General features: G+C 46.1%; 1 protein-coding gene across 2 annotated transcripts in view; it reads right to left on the bottom strand.

Moving 5' to 3' along the window:
* Positions 1–12934, bottom strand: part of ITGB8 (integrin subunit beta 8) — a 52521-nt gene that overhangs the window by 9446 nt on the left and 30141 nt on the right. For both annotated transcript variants that reach the window (XM_080974748.1, XM_080974747.1), the window contains exons 5-9: positions 7832–7997; positions 6943–7101; positions 5060–5155; positions 4889–4978; positions 1463–1597 (exon numbers count right to left, since the gene is read on the bottom strand). In XM_080974748.1, coding sequence (XP_080830874.1) covers positions 1463–1597; positions 4889–4978; positions 5060–5155; positions 6943–7101; positions 7832–7997 — 646 coding nt within the window. The remainder of the gene's footprint in view (positions 1–1462; positions 1598–4888; positions 4979–5059; positions 5156–6942; positions 7102–7831; positions 7998–12934) is intronic.

The raw sequence follows: 12934 nt of genomic DNA, 5'->3' as shown, positions 1-12934 counted from the left end.
TAAGCATATATTCTTTTTAAAATATTGACTTCTTGGCGGTGTGGGGAGAAAATACCTGTCACCATTCTCTCTCTCTCTCTCTGAATTGTTTTCAGATATCATCCTGAATGAGACAGGGTGGCCTATTAGAATTAACCATAATTTTAAACCAACAAGCACTAGCTGAATCTCTTTCCTCTCTTAGGACCACCTTCAATGTGATATTTGCCCAAAAGCTTTGGACGCAATGTGTATGCTGTCATAGATGGTCCCATATAAATGATCGTCATTAATAGCAACAAGCACAGCAATGAAAAAGCTTAATCACTCAAGCAGTTATATGTGATCTTTCTGCATTGGTGTTCCCTGAATTGGCATGCTGCATTCTGAGGCCACCAACAAAAAGTAATTTACATGCAAGCAGAACTTTACGTGCCACTAGTACTGTGTGTGTTTTTTTTTTTTAATGTTTCCCTCTGTAGCAGCTGCCACAAACTACTACAGTGGTACCTCGGGTTACAAACGCTTCAGGTTACAAATGCTTCAGGTTACAGACTCTGCTAACCCAGAAATAGTACCTCGGGTTAAGAACTTTACCTCAGGATAAGAACAGAAATTGTGTGCCAGAGGTGAGGGGCAGTGAGAGGCCCCATTAGCTAAAGTGTACCTCAGGTTAAGAACAGTTTCAGGTTAAGAACGGACCTCCGGAACGAATTAAGTTCTTAACCCGAGGTACCACTGTACTCAGTTGAAAAAGCGGCTTGCCTCTGTGAGAATGGAAGCTGCAAGGGCTGAAAGAAAAAAACACACTGCACAATTGGCCTCCTTAACTGTGGGCAAGCTACTGCCTTTGGTGATGCTTTTAATGCCCCAGTCTACTCATCCACTGCAAATGTGAAATGTGGCTTACACGTCAGCTTCACAATCTGAAAATGCTTATCAGTTTTACCCGAGGAGCTTCACATACACAGAGGAGCGTATAAATGAAGAAGCTAGGGGTACAACACACAGCACCCCTAGAACATTAGCCATGGGCAAAGATGTGTGCTGTAATAATAAAGATGACTCTGATGACCATCCATCAGGAACTCTGAATGGTTTAGGAAATGAAGCAAAAACCTCAGGGCACATCTTTAAAATAACTGCATGCCTTCACACCAGTTATTTAAAATGTACTTTAATTGATTAGCTCTAGGATCAAAACTTTCAAGCAGGCGCAATGTCTCATTCCTGGAAGCCTGGGGAAATTTTGAAAAAGCAGCTGCTTACTGCTAACCATGGAGCAGAAATGTTTATCCATGGATTTAACTGGAAAACAAAGCTCCGAAGAAATAAACTCCACGAACAATCTGGAGGGCCTAAGACTACGACCCACAGATATTTACTTTAAAACCCATACCAAATATTTCTTCCACTGAAAAAGCTATTATAAAAACATTGATGAAATATTTTGCCTCCTTTGTGAATAAAGGAATGCTCGTACTTCAGCTGTGGATTTCACGTTTTTGCATCCCTCCGCGCCGGTTTTTCTACTTCCATCAGGGCAGATTGCAGTGACCTTGACATTTATATCTTGGATGGGGTTTTCCACCTGAATTTTCACTTCGGAGAGCAGTTTCTGCAGGGGTGGGGGTGGGGAACCAAAAAAACAAGAGAGCTCCATCACATTGCATGGCAATATGTGCTACAGTGGCAGCATGCCTGACTCAGTGGATTTAACTAGAACAAAAGAGCCTGTCTGTCTCTGGATAAAGGAATAAATTGTTTTCTGCATAAAGACTCCATTTATATATATCACACAGTCATGCCAGGGGAACTTGTAATCCTGAAGAGGAGGAGGAGGAGGACAGCAATGTTGGGGTTTCCAGCTAATCTTACAATGGCAGTGACAAATCCAGCATTCCGTTCTACCGCTATAGAGCAAGTTCACACAATAACATCTTTATTCCGTTCTATGTCTACTGAGTGGACACTGGTTTTCAAAATACTGCTGCTGTTAGCACCTGGAATACCTACTTCCAGATGTCCCTCTCCCCATCCATCCATCATGGAGAATGATGCCCCTCGCTTTTGTGGCACCGACCTTTCTTATCCTTGCTAGATTGAGCACAAGACTCTGCAAGCTGTTTTCTTTGTTGGCAATGCTAATCACAAAGCAAAACGAGAAAAAGACAAGCAAAACCCTTGTTTGCCGTGGCAAGAAGGCTGCCATGGCAGTGTGTAGCTGCTAGCACCTCTACACTTGCTGGGGGCATGGAGTGATTTGGTTTAAAGACAATGTTTGAAGCCTCTCTCCCTGAATGATGTGATACTTTTCTAAGTCCAGGGATTATCTTCTAAGCTTACAGAGTATCTATTCATGTACACACATACAAAATCAAATAAGCAATCCCTCCACGCAGTCTTAATTGGTACAGGGCTGCATCAAATGATTATTCTGAATGTGCTCACTGCTTCTCAGAACACTAAGTATGATAATAGCTCAGTTGGTAGAGCATGAGACTCTTGATCTCGGGGTTGTGGGTTCGAGCCCCATGTTGGGCAAAAGATTCCTGCATTGCAGGGGGTTGGACTAGATGACCCTCATGGTCCCTTTCAACACTACAATTCTATGAAAAATTAGATTACAGATAAAAACCCATCAGATTTAATGAAAATGAGATTCCTTTCTGGGCAAGCTCACAGTGCCACCTTATCACAAGCAAATGTGCATCATATAAGTTCCATCCTGATGTTGGAACCAAAGATGTACTGGGGAAAAGGTGAGATATGGGTTTCTTTAAGCTAAAATGTTGGAACTTTGAATTGTGATGAAGTCATTAACTGTTTTCTGTTTTGAAACTGGGAGCAAAATAAGCTGTTCTCATCTTTTGGCATAGATGCAAGGTTGCCTGGATTTCTGTTGATTGTATCCTTAGCAGAGCAAGACCAATTAAACTGATAATTGTTAAAAAAAAACCCCAAATCTGTAGAAATGCCATGAGCTCATAACTTTTTTATGACACCTGTTTGGTAAACTCCCAATTAAAAATTGAAACTACAGAGAAATTCAGAAGTATCTTGGACCCATCATCAATCAATTATAGGCAGCTGATATTTTTTAATTACAATAGTTCAATTCAGGTGAACTGCAGTGGAAGAAATTTCACACACACAACATAAAGTTTCTCTTTTTAGTTCACCACTCTCTCTTTTATATACAATTTGCCTATTTTTAAGGAGGGATGTAGAATGTTAGATGCTGAGACCTTAAGCATATTTTTAATTTGGGATGTTTAGACACAGCTCTAATTGGTGCTATTTTTGCTGGGTCTTCTCATTATCTATTTGTAAATTATGGCTTTGGAGAGATGACATCTCCTTCTGAGAATGCATCTCCTTGACATTTGCCCCAATTAAAAATGGAACATCAAAGCAAGGTTAGTTACGAAGCAGATATAAATCAATTTGATTGCTACAACTAATTTCAGTGAGAAACAGTGAAGATATATTGTATATCCAATTGGTGCATGGGAACATTTCTAGTACAGAAAGTCACCAACATGGTACCCTTAGATGTCGTTGGACTACATCTCCCATCTACCCTGACCATTGGCTATACTGGCTGGGATTGAAGGAAGCTGTAGTTGTTGAAAATGTTGTTGAACATACTGAAGGCACCACACTGGCTATTCCCCGTCCCCGATCTTTCTCACCCTGTCCTAGTGGCATATTTTCTTGATAACTGTACACTAGCTTGATTTTCCCCAGAAGTAAAGAGAAGGTATGTGGGTTTTTTTGGCAGCTAGCCTTTAGTTTCCACTCTTAAGTGATTTTCTTGGGTAAAGCTATGTGCTGCTAGTAAAGGAAGATTTCCTTCTGACCCAAGCTTGACAGAGGCTCGCTTTTTTTTTTTTAGTTTCTTTTCTTTTTGCTCCATTCTTATCTCTGTGGACAGTCTGTGAACCAACCACAGACCTCACCACAGCAAATTTGGTAGAATGGGACTTTGGGACATTTTGTAGATTAGATAGTTATGATTAACCTAAAGGAAGGAGGGGAGGGGAGTTTAGAACACAGGAAGCTGCCTCAGACAGTTGGGCTACCTAGCGCAGTACTGCCCAAGGTGCCTGGCAGCAGCAGCTCTCCCAGGCTACAGGCAGAAGACCCCACCTGAGGATGCTAGGTACTGAACCTAGAACCTTCTGCATGCAAAGCTGATGTTCCACCACCTTCCATATGGGCTTTTAGCTTTGAATTCTGGTGATTGGCTGCTTTGCTACTGACCTCCAGTGTTCTTATGGACTGCTTGTTCTTTGCGTCTCTGTATTATTATCATAATCATCAATATTTCCCAGCAACTTATTCCTTCTTATTCCTCAAAGATTATAATTATAATAAAGATTACAATATGATCTCTGAAGATTAGGAGAGTGTTTATCCTAGAAAAGTTTAACCTCAGGCCATAATTATTTTACACTGTGGTATTGGTTTTAACAGATCTAATAGTTTTCTCCATAATATTTTACTGTTCTATGTAATATTATATGAGAACAGTGCTATACAGTGGTACCTCGGGTTACATACGCTTCAGGTTACAGACTCCGCTAGCCCAGAAATAGTACCTCAGGTTAAGAACTTTGCTTCAGGATGAGAACAGAAATTGTGCTCTGGCGGCGCGGCAGCAGCAGAAGGCCCCATTAGCTAAAGTGGTGCTTCAGGTAAAGAACAGTTTCAGGTTAAGAACGGACCTCTGGAACGAATTAAGTACTTAACCCGAGGTACCACTGTATATATTTATAGGTATGCAGGCACTCCTTGACTATCTTGCTTTTTGCACCTGTTCCTGGAGCTCACAGAATATTTATTTTAACAGCTGCTTCCCCCAAACCAACATTAATGAAAAATGCATTCATCACAAAGCATATACCTTGTAGGCTTCTACCACCAAGTCACTGAGATTCACTGCTTGAGATTCTATCTGTCTTGCAGTAGTTCCCGGCAGAAGAGGCAATAGGTCCTACAGAAAAGCAATGTTACAGTTAAAAGGCATCTGTGATTATTATCTTAAAACTTGTGAAATTCTGACGTTTAAAAATACCTTATACCAGTGAAATTGGCTCCCTTGGACTGCAAAAATTACATTAATGTTGTTGTCTATGAGTTTTTCAGAAAGCTGGCCTAGTGATGGATGCTCCTGAAAACAAAAAAAGGAGATACATAGTGTGGCATTTGTAGTTTAATATGGTCTAAAGGAATGCTATGAGTGTGAAATTAATAAGAAACCTTACATACATGACTGTTCTTCTGTCATAAATCCCTGAATGCTTGTAGTGAAACAAGCCTTAGGACAAGTATATATATTACATTCATCAGATGGCAACAGCAGTTATCACTTGATATTCTTAACTAAATGAAACTGTCAGCATGTATGCAAGCTAGGTCAGTAGCCTTCAGCTGTTTGATTATCAGAACCCACCTTTAGCCTGAATGTGTTTTTAAACTATGCATCCATTTTAATTCTTGCCCTGTCTCCTACTCTTCCTAAAAAATACCCTAAATAAAAAATAGTGCTAGCAGGGCTGCTGCAACCCAATTAAGGTCAGGTGGTGACTGTTGTGGGTCCTGACTCATCATATGAACACGAGTGACTGAAACACCACATGCTATTTCCCGTCTTAGCATATCTGCAGAGCAAACCACCCCACTCCCAAATAAAAGGGGAAAGAAGAAAGAGAAAGAAGCTGAAAGATGACCAAGTAAATGAGTCAGGCGCAGTCTGGATGAATGGACTTATGGTCGAGTCACATGCAATGTATCAGCGGCAAGTATCAGCTCCCTGCAGTGCATATATCTGTGATACATGCACTTGACAACATTCTGTTATTAATAGAACAGGCATAAGGGACCTCTGACCATTAGGTCCAGTCACGGACGACTCTGGGGTTGCGGTGCTCATCTCGCTTTACTGGCCAAGGGAGCCGGTGTACAGCTTCTGGGTCATGTGGCCAGCATGACTAAGCCGCTTCTGGTGAACCAGAGCAGTGCACAGAAATGCCGTTTACCTTCCTGCCGGAGCGGTACCTATTTATCTACTTGCACTTTGACGTCCTTTCGAACTGCTAGAACAGGCATACCTTTTCATTAAAACTAATTCAGGGCAGTTAGCAGGGTTCTGCTATCTTGGCAGTGTGTTTCCTTAGAGAAAAGGGAAGCTCATGACAGTAGCCGTGTGAGCGCCTTTTCACCAACGCACTGGGTTCAAAAGTACAGAGCGGCAAGCGAACAAAAGGAGCTACACTTCTCTGTGTTGAGGCGCAGCACTGCAGGTGTGCTAAGTGGAAAAACACACACACACTTCCCTTCCCTTTTCTGTCCACAACTTTTCTCTTTCCTTCACCCTGCATGTGAGCCTGGTCTCAGTATGGGTTCGTATCTCCCACCACTTATTGGGTATCCACGAAGATTAACCAAAATTCAACTCTACCTACAGGCTGATCAGATGCTATAATGGGAGCTTTCAGCATGCAGAAGAAAAGGAGCTGCACTCTTTAGTTTGTGTTGCTCAGGTCGCTCATCCCTAGCATAAACTTGTCATTTTCTCTAGACTCGGTTTGCAATGTAAAATACCTAGCTTACTCCAATCTCCCCCCAAGTGATCCCAGGCCTTCACAACGAATATAGTGTTTAATTCTTGCAACAGAACGTGTCAGTGTACCTTGAGCAGGAGACATCCTCTACCACTCCTGGCTATCTGGAACAGCATATAATGTAAGCAGGGAAGAAAAGACCTCAATAAGAGGTGGGGTGGTGAAGAAAAAAAGCTACTCACACTGTACTGACTGGGAGGCTGAAACCAGTTGAGTGAGCTGGTTCTAGCTGAAGTTCATGCCTCTCCAGCAGGAGCATATCATTACAGAGACCCTTCTAACGCTTGGGGAAACCACTGTTCAAAGCCAATGCTGTATACGACATATACCTTACCATACTGGTCGCTTTGACGTACACATTATCTTTCAAATGGCAGTTTCCATCATTAGGGATTACTATCCCTGCTAATTTACTGTCAAGCGCCAGGTGAGAGGTCTGATCCGTCATCATGAGAAGCAGGCGCTTGGCTTCTTTGCGCCAACCAATATGGCTCTAAGGGAAGGAAGGGAAAAAAATAACCAAGCTAACGGGGTGAAAGCAAATGAAGAAGACAGAAGCATTAGTTAAAAGGTACTGCACTGGTTTGTAGGCTCTATTTGATTTAAAGTGCCTGAAACACAACAGGTATCCAAAGGTTCACTTTTTAATCTACTGCAGGGGTGGCCAATGTTGTGCCCTTGAGATGTTCTAGCACTACAACTCCCAGCATGCCTTGCTATGGCCGTGCTGGCTGCAGCTGATGGGAACTGCAGTTCCGGACCACATCTGGAGGGCCCCACTTTGGCCACCCCCGGTTTACTATTTTAAGAATTGCTTTAATACTGAAAATGAAATAAAGCATTTGTGGTTTTTAAGCAAATGGAAGCATAGTTGCCCAACTGCTCTAGATCTGGCTGTGACTCTTCAAGAACAGCAATAACTACCCAAGACTCTTATACCAACACACATATATGGTACCTGCTGGGAACTGGCCTGGCTTTTTCAAACCACAACTTGAAGCCCTAAAAATATCTGCAAAAGCACTTTTGAGCAGGGACGATGATGGACGTGGAGAGAAAAGGTCAACATGAGCACCACAAGCAATGGAAGGTCTCCGCAACTGCCTTTGGTTCTGTGAAAAGCTACAATATTCAGACAGCACTGGAGAACCATGGGATTAGATCAACTATCAAACATTAGGATAAAAGGCAGATCCTTTGCTGGTTTATTGGCTGCCTCTTACCTGGCACACAGCTGCTTGAAGCATAGCATCAAAGCCTCCTTCAGGTGTGTCAATATTCCCAGAGATTTTCTGCTTGCTAATTGCACTTCTGAATTCTGCTATTTTGTCAGTCAACGATAAGACATGGATATAGCCATGAGGAGGCATACAATCGAGATCATAATCGCTGTTTGGCAAAAAGATGAAAAGTGAAATTCTATTAAAATTCTGCTTGGAAATTAGTTCTAGGTTAATAGTTGGCTATAGCGACACAATGCTCGCACATCATTTCTGGCTGTCTATAAATATAGACACACTAAACACAAATCCATGTTATTACAAAAAGGGAGTAAGTGCTGATGAACTATGTCAGGTGTGGGGAATGTGTGGCCCTCCAGATGCTATGGGTCTCCAGCCCTCACCATTCCTGACCACTGGCCATGATGGCTGGAGCTGATGGGACTGGAGCCCAATATCTGGAGGGTCATAGGTTTCACCATCCTTAAACTATGTGGTATGACATTATATGATTCCATATAATGTATGGAAAGTAAGGGAGGAGGTTGAAAGACCGGAATAAAAAGCCTTTCCCCTTTCACCACCACAAAGAAAAATAAACAAGACAGAGAAATGACAGATCTAACCAACCTGAAGCTTTTCCTTCTTAATCTGCCAAAACTTTTTGCCATTATTATTATTATTATTATTATTCCCCACCCATCCTGCTGGGTTTCCCCAGCCACTCTGGGTGGCTTGTGTGTATATATACATATATATATATATAGAGAGAGAGAGAGAGAGAGAGAGAGTGTCAAACATTAACAACTTCCCGATACAGGACTGCCTTCAGATGTCACCTAAAAGTTGTGTAGTTCTTTATTTCCTTGACATCTGATGGGAGGGCGTTCCACAGGGAGGGCACTACCACCAAGAAGGCTCTCTGTCTGGTTATTTCCAACTCAGTTAAACTCAGAACAGATCCACTTAAATTAAAGGAGCTTAAGATAGTCATGTCCATTAATTTCAATGAGTTTTCTCGAAGGATGGCTAACATTGGATCCAACCCATAGGGAACTGTGCCAAATATGAAGAATGCTATGAGAAGCAGGGAAGAGGGAAAACATCTGCAACCTCCCTCGGCAGGTGCAACTTACTTCATCTCCTTTCTCCCTGCCCCACAAGCAAACCCCAGTCAAGTCATCAGCAACAAAAAGTTGCTATACATTTTAGGATAAGTTTATAGAAAATGACACAAATTAAGCTCCTGTGCCCTCTGCTCCCAGTTATAACAACACAGGAAAGCAAACTCAAGTCATGTATATAAGATGTTGTCAGGGGTTCAGGAGCAGAGGCAAGGGCAAGGGAGGAAACAGAGAGCGAGGGAGAGGAGGCAGAAGAAAAGATGAGTGATGACGACAACCCGAGATCTCCGAGTCTTTCCAGTGAATCAGAAGATTCACAGAAAGGAGCACCAGTGGCCAGGGCAAGGGGGGAGCCTAGGGGGACACCCCAGGAAGATAGAGCCAGAGGGGACTCAGAGGGGAGCAGTTGGAAATCAGGACCAGCGTCACCGCCAGAGAGCAGGGAAGAGGAAGGGCGCCAGGGATCAAGCGCTGGCAGCTCACAACAGGGGGGAGGGCACGAGTCAGGAGTGGCCACACCTCCATCGGGGAGCGAAGAAACGGTCAGACGGAAGGTGGAAGGTTGGGCGCGCGTGCCAAGTTCAAATGCACAGGAAGGTGGCGCAGTAGGCAGCCCGGAAAGGGAGCCAGGTCCTAAAGCCCGCCGAAAGGAGGGAGAAGAGTCAGGGGGGTCAGCGTCAGCGTCAGAGGAATCCCGGAAGGAAGAGACCCCGGGGGGCAGAGGGACCCAGAGAAGAACAGTCAGGCGGAAAAGGTGGAGCAAGGCTAGGATATTAAGTTGGTGTACAAGGGGCGGAGACTCAGATGGAGCTACGCCGATCTAACCATGAGACGTAGAGTTGCACGCAGCAGCTTGAGAATGGAAACTGTAACTCAATAAAGACTTTTATTTAATGATCGCTGGCTAGCGTGATCCTCTGTGAGCTAGGATCTGGAAGCAGCTCTGACAGTAAGCTCCATCCCTAGATTGTGGGCATCTACGTCCTCGCGGAGAGGAGAGAAAGCGGGTGCCTACTAGCGAGCTCACGAACGGCAGACAACATGACGGCCGAACAGCAGATAGTGGAACTCAGAGAAGCAGTGACACGACTGAATGCCGAGGCTCTTGCATCCAGGAAGAGAGAGGAGGACGCAGCTGCCGCCTACAGGGATCTCCAGGTCACGTTGGAAGTGCTTACGAAGCAAGGGCAACTGACACCCAAACCGGAGGGGATTGGGTTGGGGAGACGAACAGGCGGTCTGGTCTCTCACTTCGATGGGAATTTGCAACAGTACCCCAACTTTAGAGCAGATGTAATGTGTGCACTGCAACTGCTGAACAAAGACTTTAGAGATGAGCAAGAGAAGGTGGGATTCATCATGTCCCATTTGCATGGAGATGCTAAAGCATGGCTGCGCAATTTGTGGAGAGATAAGGATCCGGCGCTCCAAAATGCGGATGCCTTTATTAAAGCGATGGATGGGTGCTTTTTATCAAGCATTGACGTGGATCTTGCTCGGCAGGAGATACTTGGACTGAAGCAAGGGAGGGCCAGCGTAAGGCAGTACCATGCCTGCTTTTTCGCTTTGGTCAGTGCCCTGGAATGGGACAGAGATTCGGCTCCTGTAAGAGACCTGTTTTGGGAGGGATTGCACGGCTCGGTTAAAGATGAAATTGCGAGGGGGGAGAGACCCCGGACCACGCAGGAGATCGTTCAGAGGGCGCTGGCGGTGGGGGTGCGGCTGGAAGGACGTCCGTGGAGCAGGGACGAAGGGCGTGGAGGGCGCGAACCAGCCAGGGGCTCCTCCTTCCTTCCCAGAGAAGCAGCGCGTGCGCAATCCACGCCTCCGCCAGGAGGAGGAGCGGAACCTATGGAGGTTGGAGGTGCAAGGGCTCAGTCAGCAGCCAGAGCCCTAGCACCGGCAGCAGTGAAAGCGAAGCCTCCTAGAGGGAACAGGAAGTGTTACATCTGCGATGATCCACAGCATATGGCGAAAGAGTGTCCCCAGAGGCTCCACAAGCACACTGCAGCCTCAGCAATGGTAACTGCAGCAACGCAGCAAGGACAACCACAGCAGGGAAACGAAGGAGTCTGGTTGGAGGAAGAGGCACTGGGGCCCAACCAGACGTGTCAGTGAAGCAGTCCCCAGAGATTTTACAGCCCATGGACCCCCTCCCGCCCAAACCGGTAGTGAAGCTCACCGCGTCGCTCCAGCTGCCCAATGGAATCACCATGGACGTGCCAATCACCATTGACTCCGGAAGCAATGCGGACTTTATAGGGCAGGACTTTGTCGACCGGCACGCTATACAGTTGCTGCCTGCCACGCTGCCCCTGCAGGTTGTCACGGTGGATGGCAGGGAGCTGCTAGGGGGGCAAGTGGTGAAGCAGACGCCACCAATGGTGATGCGACTTGGGAATCACAGGGAAATCATCAGCTTCAATGTCACTCAACTATCGGACACGCCCATTGTATTGGGCATGAGTTGGCTGGACAAGCACAGCCCGACGCTGGCTTGGTACCAGAGGCAGCTGACCTTCGGCTCTTCCTTTTGCGCTGAACACTGCATCGTGCCCAGGCAAGAAGGAGGGGAAGAGGAGTCACAGCTGCAGCTAGGCACGCTGCAAGCGGTTCCCCACAAGTACGCAGAATTTTTGGAGGTTTTCTGCGAGAAAGAGGCAGACAGGCTACCCCCCCACAGACCATATGACTGCAAAATTGACCTGCTGCCGGGGGCGGCGCTGCCCAAAGGGAAGCTGTATTCCATGTCTGAGGACGAACTGCAGGAACTCAAAGAGTTCATAGATCATAATTTGGAGCGCGGTTTCATCCGAGAGTCCAAGGCAGCGGGGGGCAGTCCGGTATTCTTTGTTAAGAAGCGGGACACGCCCCAAAAAAGACTTGTAGTGGACTTTCGCATTTTGAACAGTGTGACCAAGCCATCGGACTTCCCCATGCCCCGAATCGACGACCTCCTCGCAAAGGTACGGAAGGGCAGAGTGTTCACCAAGTTGGACCTGCGAGGGGCATACAACCTCATTCGCATGCGGGAGGGAGATGAGTGGAAGACAGCCATGTTCACGCCCCTGGGCACCTACGAATATAGAGTTATGCCTTTTGGATTGCAAAATGGCTCCCACGTTTTTCAAGCTTTCATGCATCACGTGTTGGCGGGGCTCCTCTACAAGACGTGCGTCTGTTTCTTGGATGACATCCTGATCTTTTCGGAATCGCAGCAGGAGCATGACAGACACGTCAAGGAAGTGCTGAGCAGGCTACAGCAACATAGGCTTTACGCCAAGCTGGAGAAGTGCCAATTCGACGTGACCGAGGTGGATTTCCTGGGCTACAAGTTGTCTGATAAAGGGCTCGCCATGGACAGCGCCAAGGTCCGAGCAGTGTTGGATTGGAAAAGCCCACGCAACCGGAAGGAGGTCCAACGGTTTGTCGGCTTCGCGAACTTCTATCGCAAGTTTATCAAAGGCTTTGCGATGCAGACAGCGGCCATCACGGACACGCTCAGCTCCAAGAAAAAGAAGTTCATCTGGACAGAGCAGGCGGAGCAGTCCTTTCAGGCACTCAAGCGTCTCTTCGCGTCGGAAGAGCAGCTGCTTCATGTCAACCCCAGCAGGCCGATGAGGGTGGAGACAGACGCTTCGGACAGAGCCGTGGGAGCAGTCCTGCTGCAGAAAGACCCGCAGGGGGTTTGGAGGCCGGGAGCGTTTTACTCAAGGAAGCTCAGCAAGTCCGAACAGAACTACACCATCTGGGACAGGGAGTTGCTGGCCATTCATGCAGCGTTCAAAGCGTGGAGGCACTTCCTGATCGGCGCCAAGCACACGGTGCAGGTCTGCACGGACCACAAGAATCTAGAGCACTGGCGCACGGCACAGTTCCTGAACCAGAGGCAGATACGTTGGGCTGAGTTCTTTGCGAATTTCGACTTCCGAATAGAGTATGTCCCGGGGGACACCAACATCATGGCGGATGCTCTCTCCCG

This window comes from Podarcis pityusensis (genome assembly GCF_964106645.2).
Source record: "Podarcis pityusensis genome assembly, chromosome: 12".
Classification (NCBI taxonomy): domain Eukaryota; kingdom Metazoa; phylum Chordata; class Lepidosauria; order Squamata; family Lacertidae; genus Podarcis; species Podarcis pityusensis.
Note: the sequence above shows the minus strand (reverse complement) of the source record. Positions and strands in the feature narration are given on the sequence as shown.